We start from the raw sequence: 26,308 nt of genomic DNA on the forward strand, positions 1-26,308 counted from the left end.
ACGTTCTAAATATGATACTTCTCTAAATTTCTTGTTGCAGGCAACACAATTGTTCTTTACACAGTTTTGCTCAATCCTCAGCAAATCAACCCCATATATTCCAATAAGATACTCAATGCTCAAGTTCTGCCATTAAGTATTATCTTGCAAACGTCTTTTTAGCTCCATGCACCTCTATTAGAGCAGATGCTTTAGATAGTGTTTTGAAAGTGTCACCTCAAATTTAATCAAAAGCATGACTAGTTCATGGAAGTGATGGATGGATGCTGGCACCGAGGATGCTTTTTTAATGAAGTTTATTGCAAGACTGCCAGTAGGCAACCGCCCTGATGAATGACACAGCAGTGCATGAGTAGTGAGATTCGAAAATTAGCAATTCAAAAACTACAACAGCGAGCGATTGTACTACAAGGATTCTTAATGAAATTTGAATAGAATTTGAAGAATCTAATGCGGAGGATCTTGAATGGGGAACTTATGTTCCCTGACTCTTCTTGCCTATTGTTTATACATATAACTTCTAATTAAAGTATTTTTTCAAGTTCTGTATGTGAAGTAGGCACAGCCTGCCCTGTTTTTTCCAGGTAGTCCTTCTCTGCTGGAAAATCTTAGCTTTTCCTGGCATTTTGAGTTCAAGCTTCCAAGAAGTCATTGAAATCTCAGAAGAAAATCGTAAACCCTAGGCCCAAAATAGAAATGACTATTTTTAATGAAGAAGGTGAAGTGGAAGTGAGCACTTTGGGTGCTGTGCATGGTTGCCTGGTAGCAGGTTCTCCCATTTGTTGATTAAAGGGGACAGTCGCCACTCTATTCACAACGATGTTCACACTCTCAAGTATTCCCTTTCTAACCTCTAACCCATCTACACTTCAGTAAGTTATTGGTCTGGCTGTCGCACCTCCACTAAAACTCTTTGACCCTCAACCCCTGATCCTTAGACTCCTGGAATACACTTTTAGAACCCCTTATCATTGCTGAAGTGCCTGCCACTTGGTCTATTAACCTTGTTGCAAGAACCCACACCACCTCCTGTGCAACATGAAGAAAGACTACAAATTAATTCAATCATTTTTTATCAGAAATATTCACTTTGCTTCACATTAATTATTTTAAAAAAACCTTCTACCAGTTACTTTCTATTCCTTTGTAAACACTAAAATTTAGCTGCACCTGTCAGACCATAGCCTCAACCTGTCAAACCCCAGCAATGCTCTCCATTGCCTCAACCACACAGAATACCCTCAGGAACCTTTTTGCACACTGGTCAACATACTACACATCTTGGCATATGCCACCAACATTCAGACATGCTTTGCAAACCCTTCAAAATACCCTAGGTACTGCAAGCCAGGCAATACATGCTCTTGGCAATACTCTGCAGACCATCACCACCAATATTTGTGATACTTCTCAACTTTCTCCTGTTGCACCCCGCCATGCTCGGCCCTTCCTGCCATTCCCTCTTCCCCTTGTGTTTTAGTTTTAATTTTTTGTTCCCACCCCTCCATTAAATTGTTCTTCCCTCCTGTCCATTCCTTTATCTCAAGTGTCATGATGTCCATTTCTCCTGCTCACAATCCTCGCTTTTCTCTCTCCCACCTTTCCCTATTTCCCCTGTGTGGTGCTCCTCATTCCCCCCCCACCCTTCATTACCTTACAATGACTTCTCATTAGGTTTGCTTTGTCTGGTATTTTTCATTATTTTTGTTTAAGTAGATGGCAAAGTGTCCTTTTCTCAGAAATGAGAGTGGGTGTGTATTGAAGGTTACCTTGACTTCTTTTTCTATCGATATATATTGAAGTGCAGGTAGAAGGGACTTTTTTATTACAGTGTTGCTTTATTCCATATCTAAGAATTGATAGAAGAACTAAATGAAGGATCCCTTGGCATCTGTCCTTAATTTTATATGGAAACAAAAACAGGAGTGTTGGACTTATGGAGGAGCCCTGTGGCACGCCCACTTCAGCTATTTGGCCCCTGAGGCATAAGGCATCAGCCACACTGCCTGTCCATGTCCTTCCAGAAAAGAACTCAACCAACTTAAGACTGAACTTATCACCTTTGGATGATCTATCCTATGCAACAGGATGTTATGGTCTACCATGTCAAATGCGGCTGACAGGTCCAACAACACCAGTGCGACAGAGACTTCCAGTAATGCTTCATACTGTGGTGGACTAAACCAGATTGTGAGGGGTGTAGCAGATTGTACACAGCTAAAAAAAGTGGTAAGCTGTAAGTTCACCACTGTTTCTAGTATTTTCAAGTCTGCAGGAAGCAAAGAAACGGGTCTAAAATTTGCCAAAATTTCTAAGTCAGCACTAGCTTTTTTTAGCAAAGGGATTGCCTTTGCACTCTTCCAGCTCTCTCGAATGATCTCCGAGTGGAGGGAGATAGCAAGCAGCTGCCTCTATTTGTTCCCTACCACTCATATTTATCGGCCGGGCAACTGGCATGTGTTCTAGCACTGGTTCAGTCCTCTGGTTTCACCCTTCAAATCTTCATCCCACTAAGTATAACACACTCAGAGGAACAATAAACAGCTGCAGAATACCCCAGGGCTTCTCCTTGAGCCCCACACTCTACAGCATCTACATGGCCCCACTCACATTCATCGTTAGAAGCCACGGAGTGAACATCGTCACCTATGACGATGACACCCAGCGCATCATCTCACAGACCGAAAACACTACAATGGCCAAGAAGAACTTCCACAAAGGGATTGAAGCCGTTGCTGCCTGGATGAAGGGGAGCTGCCTCAAGCTCAACTCTGACAAGACCTAGATCTCCTCCTGGGACCCTCTACATCAGCCTGGATGACTCCTCGTGGCTGACCACACTAGGCAGTCCGCTCCCCACCCCTAAAAACCAGGCACACAACCTCAGCTTCATCCTGGACTCATTGCTCACCATGACCCGACAAGTCAACTCTGTCACCTCTGCCTGTCTCCACACCCTCCGACTCCTCTGGAAAATCTTCATGTGGAACCCAAATAACTGTCGAAAGACCGTAACCCATGCCCTGCTCACCAGCAGACTTGACTATGGCAACACCCTCTACCCCAGAACTACCAAGAAAAACTTGAATAAACTAAAACGCATACAGAACGCCTCTGCAAACCTTATCCCGAATGCCCTCACTGCAAAAACATCACTGGACAGCTCAGCGATCTCCCCTGGATTTCCTCGAGAAGAGGATCAACTTCAGATACCTCGTCCACGCATACAAGGCCCTCCATGGCCTGGAACTAGCCTACGTCAACTACCACATTACCTTCTACTCCCCCGTCAGACCTCTCTGCTCCTCTCAACAGGCACTTGCCACCGTACCCCACATACAGAAGACCTCGGCTGGAGGAAGATCCTTCACGTACCTCATGGCAAACAGATTGAACACCCGGCCTCTCCACCTCACGCAGTCACCTTACCTCCCTCAGTTCAGGAAGGACCTTAAGACCTGGCTCTTCGACTAAAGCTGAGAGGACGAACCCCACAGCACCTTGAGACCCTCACGGGTGAGTAGTGCACTTAAAAACACTGATTGATTGCTTTATTGATTGAAACAGCATATTCCACAAATTTATCAGACTCTGGCCTACTTGGAAAGTGTCCCTTGAAAGTGCTTTCATACTATACTAATGTCCAACTTCCTGCTATGTAAGAGCCAAATAGGAAAAGGAAGAACAGGCCCAGAACTAGAGTAAACATGCATAACTGAAAGTATATCAGTATAGTATAGACAGGGAATGCAAAACAAGCCTCAGCATATGTTGTCCAGTCCAATCTTCCAATGGACAGAGAAAAGTGTGATATCCAGTTTTATGAGTTTCTATTTCTCCAGGACCCAGCAATGACGTTATTGCTGCATTTTGACTTTGCTAAAGCAGAAGGTAAAGCATAAACTTCTAAGCATTAACAATGTCCCCAGAAGGACAAGTAAAGTGCTTAATACCCAATTTGCACAGTGCTGCAAAGTTCAGTGAAACGTATATTTTATAGTTTCCACAATTACCCAGCATCCAGTAAATCATATATTGCCCACATTGCACCAAATGCCTTTCCCAGTAACGATCTATGCCCTGGGGAATAATAAAACCAGGCCCTAGGTTAGCAGATATAGGTCACTTTGTACAACGAAATGGTCCAGTAATGTGTAGATAATCCAGAAACAGCGGGGTTTGTACAATGCACCCCAGGCCTTGTAGGCCAAATATTGACCAGTCTTCCTGTGCTTTGGCCCTAGCAATGCAATAACTGCAAACCTTTGCACCTTCTCCGAATTGTAAAGTACACATTATGCAGTTTGCCTCAATCACAGACAAATACAAATAAAAAAAGGTGCAAAATTTTAACAGTTATATTGTTGGAGTTCCTACACAGGTGTCATTCTTTGAAAATAAAGCAAAAGCATCATTCTCTAAACAGTAAACCGAGTGTTTTTAAAATGCACACCACTGTCTTTGGCTGTTCAGACTCTTAAAAAGTTTGGACTCTTTCAGAGGCAAAAAACATGATTATTGAATAGTTAAAATCAGGGGGCTTGTTTGTTGACTAGAATGTGCAAAGTTTCAATGCTGCATGCTTGTGTAGGCATATTCATGAGGCGAGTTGCATTGTTCTGACATTCTGTATAGTGGCTTTCTGCCTTTGCCTTGTTAACATTTAAATATAAATACAAATTTACATGTTTCCAGCTTTATAAATTATATCAGTACATCCCTCGTCATTTTGAACTATGAAAAAGAGCCTGACAACCTTTAAACCAGTGGTTTCCAACCTTTTCTGTAGCAAGAGCTACTTCTGATCAGTGAAAATCATTGTGAGCTATTGAACGCTAAAGAACACCTACATTGTAACTGATTCCCCCCATGCCCAGCTTCATTGATTTTAAGCCTAATGTCCATAAAGCCAGACACCATGGTTGTGAGCAAAACCCTTTGACCTGGGTCACTATGACAGGGCTGCCATGTGTTTCAGTGAGACTGTGGTCTTTGGGAAAGTATGACGTGTTCATGTGAATGGGATATATGTGTATGGGTAAATGATAGCCTGTGTCCTATATACTTATGGCACAGGGCATACCTTTTGCAATGTCTGGCACTGTAACATGTATAAGATAAACATACATCCATTTTTTTAAATGGGAGGAATTTAAACTGCAAAAATATTCATTATGTGGAACATTTTTCTGCACTTTAAAATTCTCCCATTTAAAAAGTGACTGTTTTTCAGTTATAAATATTGCATAGTTTTCTACTGGTCACTGGGAGTAAGAGGCCTGCTAGGTGTAAATGCAACACTGAAAACATGCCAAAATTAAAATGAAAAGTTTACTTAATTAAAAGTTACCTTTTAATTTTAATTTACTGTGTTTTAAAAGCATTGAGAAACATAATTTTTTTTCTCACCTTCAATACTGAGTTGGTAAGGGCTTTTGATGAAGAGTTAAATACCTTAGTGCCTCAATTCTTCAAATTTGTGCCATTGGTCATAAATCTGACTCCAGCACTGCTCATTATCAGGCCCTGCTACCTGCAGACTGATAATAGCATTGTAAAATAAACACAGCCTTCCCTTAACTTTAAAAGGAAAATGTCACCCTGTGCTTATGTAAAAATGAAATCTGGGTCACAAGCTACTCTAAAGGGGTCTGGGAGCCACTGGTAGCTCGCAATCGACTGGTTGGAGACACCTGCTTTAAACAAACAAGTGTTATTGATTTGTGGGAACCTGGGCAAGATACATTTTGGAGATATGCACATCGTGCTTGAAAATGTAGCGTGAGTTGCCAAATATTTGTAATCACAAATATATCCTCCTTCACTCCTAGCCACAAAAGTAAAAAGCAACTTTTCAGTGGTTAAAACCTAATATTCTTTTACTAATTTATCTCCCCCTGACATGTCCCATGTCTCCTCTTTATACATGTGCACTTCCCTAGCTAGACAGTTATCTGTGGCCCTTCTGAGTAAGATAAAAGGAACAGTCAAGATGCAAGAGATGGTTAGACACATAAAGAGAATAGTGTATTGAGAGCATGAAGTAGAGGGTGGAGACAGACATGATGTAAAAGATATGTGAGGTATAAATAGAAGCACAGTAAATAGGAACAGGCATAAGGGAGGTAGTGTGTAGGAAAGGTAAGGACAGGTAGAAGAAATTGTAGTTTGAAAAAGATAGGCAGAGAAATAGGTAAGGTTTTACAGTTTTGTAGAGAAGTAGAAACACATCACATAGGGAGGGGGAAATATATAGCAAGGCAGAAGAGTACAGTTCTATAAGGAATGAGGATAAGATGTGAATTAGAGAGAGGTAAAGATAGCAATAGGTGGCCATAAACAGAGAGACTTGATGAACAACAAACAGATGTAAGGTAGAGACAGAGCAAAATGGGAAGAGGTCTAGAGAAACAAGTGATAATTGTGGAGGAAAAGAGAATGGTAGTGAAAGGGGTAAAGGGTAGAACGAAATGTGGTGTAGAGCAAAAAGAGGGAGTTCAGAGACAAACGAAATAGAGTAAGATAAATCAAGAATATACAGAGAGAGAGTTGTGGGATAGAAAACGAGGAAGCAATGGTGAGTTAACGATATCTATAAAGAAAGTGGGTAAGCAACACAGTTGAGGTGCAGGGCTTATGTTGAAATGGAGAAGGAGATCCAGAGGTTGAGAAATGTGTTTAAGCATCAGAGATAGAAAGAGCGTGAGAGGCAGGATAGTGGAAGACAGAGAAAAAGGGGCAGAGGTAGAAGAATAGAGGTAGCCAGAAAGGAGTAAGATATTTAGACAGGATGGAACAGTAACAGTGAGGTAAATTCAGAAATTGGGGAGAGTCTGATGGAGAATTGGGGTTCAGAGAGGTGAGGTAGTACTGAGAGAAATGTAAGGCAGATAGAGAAATGTGATAGAGAGTTGAGGGAGAGTGGTGAGGTAGAATAAGGGCTGGAAGAGAGGTTGGTGAGATAGAAAAAAGGCTGGATGAGAGGTGGAGAGAGGTCAGTTAATAGACATGGAAATAGGCAGAGATGAGAGAATGACAGAGATAGGTTGAATGAGGAATGCAGCACAAAGAATAGGGATATACGGAAGCCAGATAGAAGAAGTGCAGTGAGGTACATATAGAGGGATGAAGTAGAGAGAGATAAGGTAGTGAGATGGGATTTGAGAGTGGTAGATATAGATTTAGGCATACAGAGTCACAGAAAGAGGGGCAAAGTCATAGGAGAAAGAGATAGATGAAGTTGATAGGAGTATATTGGGTATATTGAGAGAGAGAGGTGAGGTAGACAAATGTGAGGTACAGTAAGCTGAGTTACATAGAAAGAATGAAGGTACAAAGAGAAACAGAGTTAGAGAGAGAGGTTAAGGGAAAGCTGAGGTAGAAAAGGTGAAATGAAGTAAGGACAAAAAATGACACAGAAATATTATTTTTTAAATTTAATTACCACCAACTGCCTGCATGTGAGAGTTAAGTTTGGGCCAGGCATGCATGCTAAACGTTTTTAGTGGAATAATATAGCCAAAGTTGCTGAGAAATGTAGTGCAAGCGTGAGAAAACACCACTGAGCCATACTTATTAGAAGTGACCTGCTGCTGCTAACTACCCCTGAGGTGGAGCACAAATAGACTACCTATCACAAACAAAAACCTTTGCATCCTGGTGCAGAAGTATATGTGTGTTGCCAAGAATAGGATTTTCATTGGAAGCATAGACTCCCACTACAAAATCCTATGTCTACACAAATGCTTAAATATTACACACATTGTACATGTGTTGTACAGTGCAGCACACGTGGAATGTTTGGAGAAATAAAACATTTCTCTGTGCTAGTACCTGCAAGAAGAGACATTATCTTTAGGCAAAGCTCAGTCTGGTTATCTTAGTAGATTGGGCTTTGCTTCAAGACTATGGATGCTTATGCTGATCCACCCATCTTACACCCAAGAAACGCTCCTGTGATGCACAGTGTTAGTCCTGGCATTCTTGGCATGGTCTCCCTTAACTTTTTGTCCTGCTTCCCAGGCTGTTGCTGTGTGCTGGACTCTGTTTCTGCTGCTTTTGTTACTGCTGACCAGTGCTAAAGTGCAAGTGCTCCCTATGTGAAATTATATGTGTAATTGGCTTTTTCATGATTGGCATATTTGATTTACTAGTACGTCCCTAGTAAAGTGCGCTAGAGGTTCAGAGGGCCTGTAAATCAAATGCTACTAGTGGGCCTGCAGCACTGGTTGTGCCACTCACATGAGTAGCCCTGTAAACATGGCTCAGACCTGCCACTGCAGTGTCTGTGTGTGCATTTTTAAACTGTCAATTCTGCCAAGGCACCACTAAGGTAGGCCCCAGGTAGCCCCATGGGCAGGGTGCAGTGTATGGTAAAGGTAGGACATGTACTGATGTGTTTTACATGTCCTAACAGTAATATACAACCAAATTCAGTTTTCACTGTTGCAAGGCCTCTCTCCCCATAGGTTAACACAGGGGCTGTCTTTAAATATCCTTAAAGTGCAGTTACCATTAAAGAGCAGATCAAAAAGTGGAGTTTGGTGTCTCTGAACTCTTTTACTGAAGTTGGTTTTTAGATTGTTAGTTTGAAAATGCCACTTTTAGAATGTAGGCATTTTCTTGCTTTAACCATTCTGTGACTCAGCCTGTTTGTGGATTCCCTGTCTGGGTCAGACTGACAGTTTGGTTGTTTGTGAATCTTCTCTAGATAGTAAATGTAAATGTAAATTAGCACTTGTATAGCGCACTACTCACCCGTTAGGGTCTCAAGGCGCTGTACTCATACCTTTATGGAACCCCTCCTGGCTTTTCCCTGTGAGGCGCCCACTCCTGAGCACCCCCAGGGTGAAGCCAGGCATCCAAGCACTGTTGGGTCCATTGTGGAGATTAAGCAAGCTATTGCCCAGAGTTGCAGAGTGGGACCCATGAATTAGATTAGGCACTGAGGCAAGAATTATCTGGTCAAGGGGAATTGAGCCCAAGACCTGCCGAAGCGGGACTTGAACCCTGGTCTTGAGCCAGATCTCTGCTTCAGGGTCTGCCGCTCTAACCATTGAGCCACACTTCTCCACTAGTGAAACAACGGGAGTTGGGGTGCAGCCTGCATATCCTGATTGGCCATCTGGGCTAGACTGGAGGGAGGAGTGGTCACTTACACCTGAATAGGCTGTGCCTGCCCTCACACAATGCAGTCTCTGACCCCCCTGGTGTGCGTCTGGAGCCAGGCCTGTAAGCAACAGAGCCTTTTCTTTGAAGCTGGGCAACTTCAAAGGCAGAAAGGGGTATAAATATTGGACCCAAAACCCCAGCCTTTAGATTTCTTCAAATTTGCTTCTGGAACAAAGAGGAACCTCTGCCAAGGAAAAGAGCTGAGGAGAAGTTCTGCCCCTGACTGTGACTGTGCTTTGTTGGGCTATCCTACAGTTGCTGCTTCTGCCTGTGAAAGGGGATGAAGAGTGGACTTTGTGGCACATTGCTGCTTGAGAAGAATCTCCAAGGGCTTGGACTAAGCTTGCCCCCTGTTCTGAAGTCTCAGTGCCATCAAAGACTTCCTCTGCCAGCACCTGTACTCTCTGCTGATAAACCCGCTCTATCAAGTGGTGCCTAATTCAGTCCCTAGGCCCTTGAAAGGAGAAGCTGGGGGAAAAACCAAGAAAAACCAAGTGAACCAACTTTGCACGACTCCGGACTAACACTGCTGTTGAATCCCTCAGGCTGCAGACTTGCTGAAGTCCGCGACTCCGTGGAAGTCACCACACCACGTCGTGACTGCCGGATACCGACTTTGCCGGAAGTGCGTGGATCCAGTGCTTCGCACCGATGCCACCTCACCTCCAGTGCTCCGCAGCAAGGACCAGACGCCTCTTTGTGACATCTCCACTCTGCAGCAACAGACCCGACGCCACCTCGGATCCAGCGACGCCGCTATCTCTGACTCCGTGCACCAGCTTGTTTTCTTATTTTCACAAGGTGTACCTGGGGGTCCATGTGACTCCATGACCAGTGCCATTGGCATCGGATTGCTGGGAATGACCCCGTCACTATGCCGCGATATCACCTAATTGAAGCATTTGTGTTTCTAAGTGCTATTTTTGTGTTTAATCTTTTAAAAAATGATGACTTGTATATGTTGAATTTTTGTCGTTTTGGTCTTGTTTTGTTTAGATAAATATTGGCTATTTTTCTAACCTGGTGTTGAGTCATTTTGTAGTGTTGTCACTGAATTACTGAGTGTGTTGGTACAAGTACTTTACACATTGTCTCTGGGTTAAGCCGTTCTGCTAGTGCCAAGTTACCAAGGGGATGAGCGGTGGTTAACTGGGTGTGTATCTCCTTTTCCCTGACTAGAGTAAGGGTCCTTGCTTGGACAGGGGGTAACCTGAGTGCCAACCAAAGACCCCATTTCTAACACACAGTGATGAAAAAAGGCAAAAAGCTGTGCAAATCTCTATTTGTGCTATTAAAAGGGCACCTTTCCAGTACACATAACTTTTATGCTGGAGTGTAAATCCCTTGCTAGAGTTAGCACTACATTGCCTAGAAGCAAAACCATAGTAAATGTGGCTCCAAGTTTCTGACAAGCATACTTAGCCATCAAGTTAGAAAAGTTGCTTTTATGTTTCACATTATGGCGGGGATTTTTATTGCCCCACTCACTTTACCAGTGAAATAAAGTGAGTGAATTGGAAATAGTGGACCTTGGGCGATTGCTCACTTTACCCTTGCCTTCAAACTTCTCTGTTGATAACAAAGACTTTCCTGAACGCAAAGGTAGCCTCTCCTCATTGTCTTCAAAATTGAATAGAATGTGAATTTCTGTTTCTGGGGAAGCACCAACAAGGCTGGAGATGCAATAAAAGAACCCCCGTAGCCTAAGAACCAAGGGAATGTTTATAGCGGTGGATGTAAAGAGAGATTATCAGGTAGTTTGGTCAAATGCCCTGTGAGAAAGCAAACAGTTTTATATAATTATTTCCCCTATTCCAAATCTTCATGGAGTTTGTCGGACTCACTTGCTACACTCACTTATTACCCTGTGGAGCTGGTACTGGGCACATTTTACAGGACTGCTTTTACCTTCCAATAACTTACTGAGAACCAACTCCCCTTTAAAGTACAGATGAATGGAAAGCACTCCCCACAGAATTAGATAATCCTAATGTGTTAACAGAAAGAACGAATAACAACACTTTTACAGAACTGGCTTCCAAGAAAGGGCAGGTAAGGCAAACAAAAGCTAGGCACTGGGTTGGGCTGTGTATTAGCTATAAGAAAGAAAAAGTAAAGAAAAACATACAGTAACAAAACAGGGTTCTGAAAAACACCAGGAAAAGAAAAGATACAGTGATGGACTTCTTGGAAGAGCAGACAGAGAAGAGAGGGGTAGGGTACACATACACCAATTTAGGATCCAGTGTGCGATAGGAATTGAAACCAAAGATCTGACAGGGCTGTTTAGAAGAATGAAGAGACAAGAACTTGGATGCCACCTCGAAAACCTGTTCACCAACAAAGGAGGAAATAAATAATGCTGTGGATGTTACACCCAGTCACAATAAAACGTGTGGTGGCAGAAGACATCAATTCCTGTGGCACGGAACCCAGGGGAGTCGAATTCAGAGCTTATTTTGTGTTGGTGGTTGTTGGTGCTGAGGATAGGATAACAGTGACAAAGGAAGAAGTCAGAGATCACAAAGAACACACTTCAGTGAGAGAAAGAGACAGGAAGTGCAGGGTGGTGGATGAAATGGGCATGAAAATATTGGGCCCCTCCACTTTTTTAAGTACAAACTATGTGGTGCTTTGGTGTGATCTCCCCGATTGGTGATTCTTAAGAGAGTTGTTATTTTTTGTGCAATTGCCATATATTGAAATTGTTATGGAAATTACTTGGGAGAATTTCCTACGAGGGCAGATGTTGGCAGACTGTTCTATTGTATCTGAAATGCTGTTTTGTGTTAATCGGTGGTAGTCAACTCTCCTTTACCAATAATATAATAAGGTTAAAAAAAATACTTAGGCTGGACAACAGGAGCATAAAATAACCATAGTGATGACAATAATGGGATATGTTTAGGTGGAAGGTGAAACAGTTAAGATTGAGCAGTTATGCTGTGGGTAGTGGGCCCTTTGCAATATTCTATGTAGGAGCCCTGCGTTTCACCTTATTCCGCTACTGTGAAAGTAGTGAACAGTAATTTAGTTTGTGCATACACAGTTTGAAAAAACGACAGAGAGAGGCCGACTTGTCCTACATACACTGAATTTACGATGACACAAAAAACTGCCTTTTACGAGTGATGCTTTCCCTTCTGTTTTTTTCCAGGCTGGTACCGAGGGATTTCGATGAAGAAACCTAACGTCAAGGTAACAATTAGAAAACTAAATACCCTCTTCATGCATTGATTCTCCCTTGCATTGTTCATTACTGTGTTTTTTCATTAGGAACTTCTGTGCTGCCTTGTTCTTTCATCATTCAGTAAAGCGGCGAACCTTCTCTGTCCTCAGGTGCAAACTGAGTCTGTGAAGAGGGAATTGCTGGGCACCGAGGAGTTTCATAAAGCCTTCAAGGTTATAACCCACCTCTTTGTTCCCATGTCCACAGGGGATGAACTTTGCAGTAGTGAATGCGTGTGTGCTCAGTTCAAGCTTGCTAGAGAGTGTCCTTGCCGTCACCGCCTGACACCTATTAAGAAAACACAATGCTTGTGTCCGCTGGTGCCTTCACTGCAACCAGGGTGGCTATGATTTTGGGCTTGAAGTTGGAGGTGAATATGGCCTTCATTTAGAGATTGGTGGATGCAAGGCATGTAACGGCCTGCAACAAATATACTGCCCACTCTCTATAGAATACACATACCCTCTAAATTGAATAAATGGGACAATTGGGGACCCAACAGTAGGTGAGCCCCACATAGGGTTTGATCCTCATGTTACAGGGGCAGGGAATGTAGTGGAGTCTTTGCCCCGTAGGAAAGACTCGACAGCATATTTGAGCCCTACTTCTAATGTTACAACCCCAAACGGGAGGGGTCCTATCACTATGATCTCCTGGAATGTAGCAGGCTTAAAAAGTAAGCTTACTGACCCGGAATGGCAGGACTATATTGATCAATACCATGTCTGTCTCTTTCAAGAGACTTGGCTTAAAGACCCGCCGTATAAGCTAGGATATAAAACCTACTTTATTAGTGCAATTTCAGCTGCCAGAGGGAGACCGTCGGGGGGACTGGCTGTTTGGGTGAAAATCTCACTAAATGTTCAGATACGTATGCAAGCCACAGAGTCAGATGACATTTTATGGTTGGTAATGGGGGGAAAAAATAAGATAATATCCCACTTGTTCAATGTATACATAAGACCTAGAAGGACAAACTTAGAGTCGCCTGAAATAACTCTATTAGACGACCTGCTTAAAAAGATCCCAGGAGGAGAGACAATTATGATAGGGGGTGACCTTAATTGTAATTATGAACCCATAACTGGATTTGAACATTTAGCAGAAGAAGAAGATCGAGGAAGAGCAATTCCTTATTTAACAATAGAAAAAACTGTTCCAGGCACAGTGGCTGCATTGCAACTTATGGGCCTTACATTAAAACATGGACTGAGGGCATGTAATGGTAGAGTGGGTGAAGGAGGCCTTAATTTGGATACCTTCCAGAGAGGCAACTCTACCTCGAAAATAGATTATATTTTACATAGTATAAGTACATGGGGAAGAATAGTGACTTTTAAAATAGATAAAAGAAGGGAAAGCGACCACTTCCCGTTAATAATTGAACTTAGCGCCCACCTCCTAGATTTGGATTTGGAATATGTAGAACATAATAAGGTGGAGTTACAACCCTTCCTCAGTAACAACAGACGGGATATAAAATGGCCTGCAATAATGGGCAATCTGGAGACTATGACAAATATTTACCATACATATTCTAATCTCCTAGAGCCTTATGTTGAAAATGAACTTACTGATATCCCCATTAAGGCCTTTCACCAATCAATGAGTATTGCACTAAGACCTTTCCTGACCAAACAGCCACGGTACAAGCCCAAAAAGGAGAAGGTGCGGATCACCCCAAGCAGCCCATGGTACACTACCAAATGTAGGGAGAGGAAAAGAGAGCTGATAGAGGCTCTAAAGCAAAAGAACCAATTGGCCATACAACAGGCAAGGACCAGTTACAAGAAAACACTGGCAACTGCCCAAAGCAACTGGGAGGATCAAAAATGGCAAGATCTCCTGGAAGCAGCAAAAACCAGTGACGCTAGGATCTTCTGGAAAATAGTTTCCCATGGTAGCAAAGAGGGGATAATTTCTACTGATCATCATATAGATCCCAATACATGGGTTAACTATTTCACACACCTTTATTCTGATCCCCCCAGCCTTGATTTCTATCCCTCAAGACTTAAAACCTTAGCTACTCAGGGCATCTTACCCGAGTTACAATTTAGCCTGGAGGAGACGGTGAACGCCATTGAAGCAATCAAGCTGGGGAAAGCCCCCGGTTTGGACAAGATCCCGGGGGATCTGTTCAAACATAGTTTAGAAATTTGGGCACCTTATCTAAATCTTTTAAGTAACGCTATAGCAAGGGGAGGTCTTGTGCCCGAGACATGGAAAGGGGCAGTAATAATCCCAGTCTTCAAAAAAGGTTCCAGGGATGAACCAGGGAACTATAGACCAATTAGCCTCTTAGATGTCACGCAAAAAGTATATGCTAGACAGCTGCTGAATAGGATTAACAGCTGGATAGATGGAAACAGCATACTAACTATATACCAAGCTGGCTTTAGACAGCAGACGAGCACAGTCGATCAGGCCTTTAGGCTATTGACGATAATGTGGAAATATACTAGACTAACGAAAGGCCATCTCTATATCGCATTTGTGGATCTGGGTGCAGCTTTTGATCTAGTGCCAAGAGACTCCTTATGGGCTGCACTAGGGAAACTGGGTATGCCAGGGAACCTCTTGAGCCAGCTAGAGAGACTACATGAAAATACATTTGCAAAGGTTCGGTGGGGGCCAAAGGGTGAGTTGACAGACCCAATACCTATTAAGAGGGGGGTGAGACAGGGCTGTGTGCTTGCCCCAACCCTCTTCTCACTATACATTAATGATCTGGTTCATTATCTGAAACAAAGCAACCATGACTCACCAAGATTGAACGGTGATCCTGTCCCCGCCCTCCTCTTTGCAGATGATACCATCCTATTATCCCAAACTCCCATGGGCTTGCAAACTCTATTAGATAAATTTAGCGAGTATTGCAGCCTGAAGGGATTAGAAATTAATACAAACAAGACCAAATACCTGACTGTTAACCCTCATAAAGCACTCAAGAGAAACATTCGGATTAGAGGGCAGGCATTGGAACGAGTAACAAATTTCAACTATCTAGGGATACTCCTTGATGCCAAATTGTCATGGGCACCGCATGTTAACAAAGCTGCTATTTCCTTAGCGCATAGCTCCATGGCAATTGGCAAAAATTACAAATGCTCAAGGTCTAGTATTGTTTCACCAGTATTTGAGATTTATAGGTGCAAAGCACAGGTTGCTGCCCTATATGGTGCTGAACTCTGGGGATTCATAAATCTAACTCCATTGGTTACCCAGTAAAATAATTTTATGAGGGGGGTACTGGGTCTCCCTCCATCTACTCCACTGATTCCTTTAACCTATGATATTAACATGAAACAAATAGGTAAATTGGCAGCCTTGAGGCCCGTGCTTTACTGGTGTAGACTCTGGTCTACCCCTGAATTAATCCATTATAGGCAAGCGCTAATTGAGATTATAGACTTGGACAAGGCAATTTCCCTCCCGTGGCTCCATTATATAAGACAATTCTTTTACACTCTTGGCCTGAAATTTTACTGGGATGAACCACATACACTAACAAAACAATCTAAGAATCAACTAAAACAAGTATTTTGGGACTTTACCCTAAACAGCCCTCTTTACAGCAAGGATCTAGGTAGACTTACTTTAAGTTTCCTGGATACTAAACCATTACCGTATGCTGAGGAATGGATAGATACTATCCAACCTAGACGAGCAAAAGTTTTATTTATGAAGCTTCGATATGGGACTCTCCAGGTTAAGGCTTTTACTTCTAAATGGGGCCCCTTCAATGGGAGAAGACAAGAGGTGATTTGTGGGCTGTGTAATATGGAGACTCCTGAAACGACGGACCATGTCCTTTTAAACTGCAATGCCTATGATAAACCAAGGAGGAAATGGCTTCGACCTATTTGCAGGAACGTTGGAATCAGGAACTATAATGAAGCAGCAAGATTCTTGAGATCTAGTACGATACCATATGTTGTTTTTGGTTTAAGCCGGTTTTTACTAGCAATTTCATTTATTAGAGACAAGGTGGGCCTAAGGCTCTAGGATTCAGTTATTTATTAATTTTATCTTAAATAGTCCTCCCTTACCAAAGCAAAATAAGTGCCTGATGGCACTGGAGGCAAATTCTAAGGGCTTTATAAAATGTAATACTGTAATTGATTCCTATTTATAGCTTTTAAGATTAATAATCGCTTTTATCCAGACAGTCGGTTTTTAATAGTTAAATGAATATTAATTGTTGTTGGAATAATGTGTCTTTTGTAATACTTGATCGTTTGCCTTTTATGGCTTTCAGCCGAATATAGGCATGTATGGGAAAAAGAAATCGCTGGGCATTAGGGATTCTCACTCAGCTCTTAAAAACTAGCAAAACAAGACCACATGTGATGATGGTAGGCACATTGCCAAGATTCTTAGAGGCACTTTGGTATGCTAGGGACTAATGTCTTACAAAAGAAGCACGAAATTCTATTCTCATAATGGTTATTATTTGTGCTTACTTATGGTTCTAGAGACCAAGTGAACTTTCTTGCCAGTACACAGCCGTTGCTATTAACAGTCAGATATCAATCCCATTTGTTTTGTGCACATAGATTGTATTCATGGTTATTCTATAATATTCTTATGGTGATTTGTAAAGTGATGTGTACTGTGTATTTCTATAGTGTTTTAATCGATCAATTGCTTATTCTTTTTTTTACCTAACTGTACTGTATGGCCTTGGGGGAGTCCTGGATTTTATTTTTTTTAATCTTATGATGGGTCTGGTTTTATTGTTTTTACCAAATTACCTCTGTTTTCTTTTAGAAATTTATGAATTGTGTCGGCATGCTTTTATGGTATTGTTTTACCGAAATAAAGCTGAAATTGAAATTGAAATTGAATAAATGGGACATCTGCCACTTTTTGGCAGATGTTCTACAAAAACGTGCTGGTGCTCAAAGCCCTCCTCTTAAACACGTGGCTGCTGCAATCAAATGTGGGAGCACGGAATACTGGGGCAGCGTAATCCTAAAGCCAACTAGGACCTCTTCAATCCATTTACACTCACTCCCTGCCCCTCCAGCTCACTCCTGCAGCTATCTTCTTTCTCCCATTGTGCCGCTTTTTCGTTTTTCTCTTCCTCCGTCTTTCCCATATGTGTCTTTTGCTCGCAGCAAATGGTTGGGACAGAAGAATAAGCGCCAGCCCTCAAAAATAAGTGTCGTTGCTCAGCACCGGAAACAACAAGCGCAAATTATGCACTGCACTAACCTCTAAACCTACCACTGTGTTACCATAGCACGTTGCCTGTTGGCATTAAATTGGAAGCTATTTTGTTTATTTGTAACAGATATCGGATTGAGAATGAGTGCTTTCATTTTCTTGTAGCACAGCCATATGTTGTAGTCTTTCAATCACGACTACTTTACTGACGTTCCTTTAAATAAGAAACCTTGTTGGCACGCTCACCTCACCAAACATACTTCTGGTCATAGAACCAAATAGTTGGACCAGGTTTAGCTCACAATAGCAATCCACTCTTTGATACGGCAATTCAGATCTTTATGGAAACACATAGAACAGTAAACCAACCCTCATCCAACACAGGTAGTTATTTTAAAGCGTTACTGTAGTTGCTGTCAATTACCTCAAAAGCATAATTAAAACCAGGCAATGAACATACAGTCCCTCCAGATAGCACATAATTGATTTGGTAAAGACACTTGGCTACACACTTAAAACATAATTCACCAAAGAATCACACATACAAACATGTACATAAAAGCAGCATATTAACCACACTCACACTACTGATGATTCACTCAAACAATTAGAAAATATCCTCGAGTCTGGGATAGAATCCTCAAAACCAGGGCTTGAAGGTAAATGACCCCTGGCATTGCTGTGAGGACATGTTAATGACTATATAAGTCGCAGTAATGTAACATAGCTTACCAGCCTTCTTACCTCTATTAGAAATGCATCCTACTCAGGTATCACATGGGTAACCAATGAACCCAGATTGTTATCAGTGGTAAAATAGTTCAGACACTGTATCTTCGTATGCAATCTACGGTGTGCCTTGATGCTTCGGCTGAAAACTGGACAGGGTTAGAAACAATTCCGTTAATGAACTCCAATTTGTTTTTTAGAATACTGTGTGCTTTTATCAAAAAAGGAACTGCACTCGAATCTTCCTAACTCTAACCAATCAATTATGATGGGCACTTCGACCAAGTACCTCAGCATACACATGCATATTCTGAAACGTAATGCAGAGATCTCAGAAATATTTCAGCATCCAGTGACCAGTAGGGAGACGTGCTTTGTCGAAAAGCTCCAGAACGATGCTTAGGGCCTTGGACATCTCTACTTCCCCTGCTGGGATAATGTAGTAGAAACCCAACTCCTAGTGAGGGCTGTACTGTCTTTAAATTCTAACAGTGCTGTCACGAATGGAGGTGTTTGCGTGAATACTATAAACAGCATTCCAGCAGTCTGATGACCCTATCTTGGAATGCAAGAGTACAAGCGACTCTGTGTGACAGGCGGTCACGGGTCTAAGAGAAGTTACGGGTGGTCCTCAGAACCCCAGCTGTATTTTTTAGCTTGTTGCCGTGCATCAGGAGAGCACGAGACCAAAAGTTATAATTTACAGGTTGATGAATCTTGCCTATTTATTTTGGCCTTAGTAGTCAGTCCCTTTTGACCAGAGGCATTGACATGTTTCAATTTTTTTTGATGTATTGGTGTATTTCTGTGTGATCTGAGGTCGCTCTGTAGAAGTCAAAGGGACAGCATTAGTAATACTGTCAGCACTTTCCCGACTGATGACACCTTGTTATCAAAGGGTAGAGAAGAGTGCTTCTTGAAAAGAACATAAACGAACACCAAATGCTGCAGCCCAGAATACTAATCCCTCAATGAGCTACTTCCACAGTGCTTAAAGTGAAACATTCATTTAAGGACATCTTCATCGATTACGCACCATTTATCAGCCCTCTTTCCTTACCATCATTCTTCATCCATTATCCGTCATTCACCTTCCATCACCCATCATTCTTCATCCATAATTGCTTGTCTATAATTCCACATCCATCATCCATTATTGCTCACCCATCGTCCCTCATCCATCGCCCATCTTTCCTCATTTCAATCCCTAATCCATCATTTACCATCCCTCAGTCACAAACCCACATCCCTCTCCTCTCATCTATCATCCATCTTTGATCATACTGCATTAATCATCAATTTTTCCATCTTTCCTCCTCTTTCATCCCATATTCATTATTCCTGATCCATCATTACTCAGGCATCATTACTCATCAAATATTATTCATTCATCATTCCTTGTCTCTCATTCATCATCCCTCATCCATCTTTCTCTGCCCTTACTGATCGGCCTTCCTCCTTCATCAAGTATGATAAGTAAAATAGAGAAATGATGTACTGAAATAGACAAAGAGGGGTCCATTTTAGTACTTCTTGATCCCTCACTCATCATCCTTCACTCCTCATCCCTTCTATCCCACTCAGCAATCCTCACCTGTACTTCTCCTCATTCCTCTCTATCACCTCTGTAGAAAAATCTGAGATGAGTATTTGTTTTGATAATCATTCAATTCAGAAAGGTGTTCCCCCGGATTGTATTAATGCAGAAATAATCTACATCTATGTTTTTGTTTTTTTCTTGCACCAGGAATAATGTAATCTTCCAATACCATAAAATATTGATAAAATAGGTCGTAATTTCAAAAAGTAAATTTGAAAGCCTCTTTAACTCAGGAACGTAAGTGAAATAAAACGCAGGGTTAAGGTAAAACGGTTTGGTCTAAGAGAACTTTTTCTTCAAGCAATAAGTAGTTACTCTTGATAAAAAAATATTTTTTCTTATAAAATGCTCCCTATCACATCTCAGCATCTTATCAGTTCTTAAATAACTGATGTTACTCTTGCCCAATTTAGTAAAGCCCCACTTAGTGAACCCAAAAGAGTGGAAGGCTAAGTTGCCATTGTTGGGGTTCACACTTGTGCCTTGCAGATCAGCAGCACAGTTTTCAGGGAAAGTCTTAATTTACTCTGCTTCCTGGCTTTGTTTTTAAGTGCTATAACTAGTGACCAAAAGAGATTAAATGTCTGTACGAGGACAGCAGATCTGGAGTGTGGCTCTCTTAGTAGAAAAAAATATATTTATATCAACTATGTTGTCAATTTGCCGGCAGTTCTGAAACGTCTTCTAACTGAAATCAATCTGGATTATTTTGAAGTCTTATCGAACCAGGCTCTCTCAATGTACAGTGTTGCAATCATTAAGAGCAAGACCTCAGTAAATTCTTGAGGAATGCTAGATGGAATTCCAATAGTGCGGCAGTAGTGTGATACCAATTAGTCTACTTCCTTCCCTACTAATCAGAGCCCAGAAATGTTAATACATTTATCAAAACTATGAATCATTTCTGTCTCTAATGATTCAAAAGAAAAGCATGCTAAACTCTCCCAATATCCCTTTGTAAACAATCCCTTCCAGACATAAACATAAACTGCTAAAGTTTTGAATCCTGTGCACATGAAGTGAGAAGTGTTGTAAAAGCACAGAGAAAACAGTAGGTCATATTAGCTTGCTTGAAGATACCAAGGAGTCCATGCATTTTCAACGCTTGTAAAAAAGTTGACAAATTGATGTAATAGGACCGCATGAAAAGACGTAAGAAACAAGGTAAGATGACCATTTTAATAGGATTGCATTATCCTATTAGAAGTAAAGGGATCATATCTCACTCGTGAAAAACCTTAGGTAGGTTTGCTAAATAAATATTCATAATTTCGTAAACCCATTTCTTCAGCTAAAACTGAAAGTTGGATTCCCAGAGAAGTGACAGAGGAGAGATATATCATACATATGAGCAATTCACCAGTCAATTAAACAAGATCTGTGTCTCACAAGGGTTGAGCAGTCAGTCAGAGTCTTGATAATACCACAAGGGCCCATCTCCAATAAAGGAAATAACCTAAGCAGGATTCCAAGTGTAGGTAGTTATTTCATCCACAAAGGATGATATTCTAAATTCCGCAGTATTAAAATTCAGCGGGGTATAGTTACTGCTTGCCTGAGGTATTGCAGGAAAGGTTCAAGATATAAAACACATAATTGTGAAGATAGAAGACAAGACCTTTGTGTACCTCTAGTTATCTGCTACTACCCATAAAAATGTACATGCTAGAAGCCCTTCTTAAAGGGTTTTAATCCACACCATACCTAAGGTCAATTCCAACTACTACAAGCATAACCCAAAGAAGGACAGAAGACCCTGTGAAATGCTTTTCCAGCATTTGACAGAACATCCTGGGAACTGCACCCAACTCAGTTGGAACGGAACAATGAATACAGTGCTACAGGATCAGTATGCACAGCAGCATTCCTCCATGGAATGCAACCATGTTGCACACATCTACCCAATTTGCATTCATCGACACCAAACGATTATCCAAGAGTTTTGAATACATTTTGCAGTACCAATAAATAATAAATAAGAGATAATATGAGCCAGAGAGCTGGGGATCTGATCCACCCCTTACTTGGAAAGATAGAAACACATCTCTCACTCCATGAGGTATCTTCACTACCTTATCAAACAAGATGATAGTTTCTAAACTATGGTAGTGTAATAGGAGAATCCCAAAAAGTCCCTTGTTATTATGAAACTCTAAAGGACTGGAATTAATAAATCAAAAATAATTCAAAAAATGGTTGTATTATCTTACTACAGATCAGTATAAGAGAAATAAAAAAAATGGATAACACACATTTTCCCCTTAACCTCTTGGTATTGTGTGTCTAAAATTGAATATAGCTTTTACTGACCCTTCCTTAACCTCTAATACCAAAATGTGACCAATGTTTTTATTGTTTTCAAAATAGTTAAGTCAGTGACTATAAGCAAATGTAACTGTCTTAAACCATATCATTTTTCAATTGCATATTTGCAGGCACTAAAATTTAGTAAAAGGGGCTTCCTGTGACAGATTGAACTGACACTGAACAAGTTTGGCTTACTGAATTTCCAAATAATTGGCAGATTATGTAACTGTTCTGTCTCCTTTCTGTAACTTCTATCTCTTCAAAGTGTGAAGCTAAGAGTAGATCCCTGAACAACAGCCTCCATAGCATCCCAAACAATACAAGAAGGGGCAGAGCCTGTACTTTCTTGTTTATAATTTGATAGCATTTTGGTCAAATAGTGATTATTATTATTGGGGAAGCCTCTCTCAAATATCTACTTTTTTCACAATAGGTTTTGTACACAAGTAACCCTGATATATATATATATGTGAGTGTGTGTGTGTGTGTGAATAAAATACTGAACAATAAGTATTCAATGCATGCATCCACATGTGTACATTTTGGAAGAGTAATCATGGAGCATCGAAAGTTAGATCACTGTTCCCACACAAAATGAGGGTGGCCTTCCAAGTGGACAGTTCCAAAAGCAGTTGATGGAACATAACGGGCATCTTAGTTTGGGCCATATACTATGCACAGCATAAAAAAAACCAGCCTTACCAACTATCTGAGCAATAGTTCTTACATATCCAGGAATTACCCCTAGTGTATAAAGCTAAACCTCTGATTGGACAATCGTGTATGGTAAACCCTATTGAACGTTAGCCCATCTCATCTTTTGCCTGGGGAGTTTTTTGGAAGCAGTCAATCTCCACAACCATATAGTTCAATTCCATTACAATATAACACTAGTTAGAAGTCACCCTGAGGCTATTGCTATTCCGTAAAACAATGTAGATGATCCCCTTGTGATCATCTGCCTTAAATAATTATGGTAAGATAATCCTTGACATTCTCAAATTTGCTACCACAAATAATCTTTCTCATTTCGAACTGTATGTGCAGTCTTTCCATGTCCACCTCAATTCCGAAGTCCCCTAGAAACCCAGTCAAGAACTTTCTTTCACCCAATCGTTCTCTTTAGGTTTTGTCCAGTCTCAAGGGATATGAGCAAAACTGCTCCCACATGCTCAGATATTTTTCAGCTGTGCCTGAGTTAGGCATCAAAGAGAGAAACCCAGTCCCGCAAACCAAAAAGAGAAAGTAGAGAAAAAGGCCATACATCACTTAATTAATACCACTGTGTGTTCATCATTAAACAGCCCCATTCAGTCAATAGCAGACATAGATGTCTTAGAATCATACGTTTAGTAGCTCTTTAGCTTGGGATTCTGAAGTACACATGAATGCATGTTTTTTGCACATAAGTTTTTGGCAGTGAAGCTTATGTCCCAGCCACTTGGAATAATGATTCCAACTGATGTAGCCACCAACGGCTCTCCACAGTTGCATGAGAGAAGTCTGAATGTTAAAAAACACCACCAAAGGCCTAACTGAGAGTTTGAGTGGCGTATTTTTCCTCACACAGTTTTGTTCTCTACATTGAACATGTTTTTGCTTTTCTCACCAGGGAAGGGAACATAACATGGGAGATGCAACAATGATAAGAGTGTGCAAGGATGAGAATGTTTATAGCCGAAAAGGGTATGGCTCTGTCTTGGAAATACACCTTGGGATCTGGCCAATCCTTTTGTATGTGTTTTCATCACTGACAAAGTAAAACCAGTGCTTGAATTTCACAACTTACTCGAAGAGAGAAGGAGGTTACCAGAACCATCTTCTTCAGATGGTTTAAGTTATATAAAGAAGGGAAACTTGGCGTTGAGGCAGAAGGAACTCATTTCTGAGGGTGGACGAATTGGGGAAAATTTGTCTTGTTTCAGTTGTCCAGGCTTGACGTTGGCAAAGACAAGGATGATGTTGGATCCGAACCCCAGGGTGGTACATTTTTAATTCTTAGTTATCTACCTTTACTGTGTACATTCATAAATATATATATGTACTCACTGCATACATACATATTATTATTGTACTCCATTGATTATTTTAGTCGCTACACATGTTTTGCTGCATTCAGGTTAACTGCTCATGTTAATATTTGTGTATACTTTTGTTTGATCATTAGGAAGTGCCTTTAGAAATACATTACTCAGACTAAGATTGCTGCATTCTTTGCATTCTTTTGCATCATTTCTTCTTAGTTTGAAGATAAGCAGAGCAGGAATACTGGGCTGCGACAACTGTGCTGCACCATTGTGAGCCCACCCGATTAGGCGCAAATGCGGGAGCTCACCCCACTTCACTCCAGCTCGTCCCAGTGTTCCAGGGAGCCCACCCAATTTACATCCTGAGGACTACTGGGTTGTGACTATTGTGCTGTGCCTTTGGGAGTCCACCCGAGCCCACACCGATCGAGCAATTTACCTGCCTAAAGAACCTGAAACTCCACTGTCCTCTCCACATCTGGGGTAAGCTGGTTACTCTTTCCACTGCCTGCTCACTGCATTCCCGAGCCTCTGCCCTCCTGCTGCATCTTGCTTAAACCAACTGTTTCCCCAGATGAGTTCCTGCACATTTTCCTCTTCTCCTGTTGGTCATCTTTGGGTCATGTGGCTCATCTAATGAGGCTCGAAGGGCTGGCGATGGCCATATTAAAGTCAGGAGTCAACACTACTTACTGTTTTTTCTACTTCACTTCAAGTGCTTATGAAGGCTCAATGTCATCAACAAAGTAAATAACTTGCCATCAAATTTAAGATTCTTCTTGCCTGCCACTATCAGAGGAAGGATTCTTGTGAACATTCTGCTCCCTCCTGTGCAGGGAGCAACTGCACTAATTACCCACACTGACTGCAAGTCACTATACACATATTGCCTTGACCTCTACCTGTGCACTTGTCTATGCCCTTCAAGTGCCCACATCATGTGCATCAAATATTAAACACACCTGGTTGTGCCTGCAAAATTACTCATCAACTACTTCCCTGTACCTTTAACTTTGTGCCTAATTTCACAAGCAGTGCCCTCCGCTCCAACATAGACCATGTCAATGCCACCAGATTCCGTGCAAAGCACCCCACTCAGACTAGCCATGCTTTGTGTACCCTACCTGTGCCCACTGGAACCGCTGACTCTCACGTCTGGGTCGATGGGAGAGTTCATCACATGTCTCAAGAGACTCGCACGCTAATATGATTTCGACACTTCACAACTGAAGATGCCCTTCACTTACACATGTAGATAAGAGTCCCTACACTAATGACTCCTGAGGAAAAACTACTCCCTGGATTAAAGAGAAGAAACTACCAGGGTCAATGATCAAGCAGAAGAGCTTGCAAAAACCATGGAAGCAGGAAAGGCTGAGAAAATAGATCTGATTCTAAACTCACCAAAAGGAACGCTGTCCGACTGAGCGCTGACAGGCTCCCAAACTCATATATCATTGCTACAGCCCTAAATGCAGTGAAAACAAAAGAGAAAAACTGCTGGAAGGATACCACTGGGGACAAGAATACCCACAAGCAGGTTGATGGCCTGTTATTGACACTTCAGACAGACCTCCAAAAATCCTTCAGAGAATCACAATCTCGACATCATTTGAAGGCAGTATGTGACAGAAGAGAACATTCCACCAGCTTGTCACTATCCAGTATACCATTACATGCAACCTTCAGATCTCACTGCTCTTTGTACCTCTCTCTCCAGTCTCCTGAGACAGCAACAAATACGTTTGTATGGTAGTTGATCCTGAAAGACTGAAGAAATATCCAAGACTATCTATTCAAATGGGAAACCACCCAACAAGATGTGTGCTAGACAGTGGAACATCGCTTAATTAGATCTGTGTCACAGAATACAATAAAATGAACCCACAACCCAAGTTTCACAAAGCTGCTGTTCATTTATATTCATGGATGTCCAAAGAACCACTGCTGCATCTGGGACAATTCTGAACATCTCTCACCTAAAAAGGCAGAACGGTACAAGCTCAAATTCATGTCACTGGTGGACCTGAAGCTGCAGATTGTCTTCTCAGCCTACCTAGGGCAGAACACCTA

General features: G+C 41.5%; 1 protein-coding gene across 1 annotated transcript in view; it reads left to right on the forward strand.

Moving 5' to 3' along the window:
* The window catches only part of DOCK3 (dedicator of cytokinesis 3), a 1,331,886-nt gene that overhangs the window by 373,224 nt on the left and 932,354 nt on the right, over positions 1-26,308 (forward strand). Inside the window, exon 3 of the mRNA XM_069206772.1 lies at positions 12,329-12,369. Within this exon, the coding sequence (XP_069062873.1) occupies positions 12,329-12,369 (41 nt within the window). The remainder of the gene's footprint in view (positions 1-12,328; positions 12,370-26,308) is intronic.

Source organism: Pleurodeles waltl, chromosome 9 (assembly GCF_031143425.1).
Source record: "Pleurodeles waltl isolate 20211129_DDA chromosome 9, aPleWal1.hap1.20221129, whole genome shotgun sequence".
NCBI lineage: Eukaryota > Metazoa > Chordata > Amphibia > Caudata > Salamandridae > Pleurodeles > Pleurodeles waltl.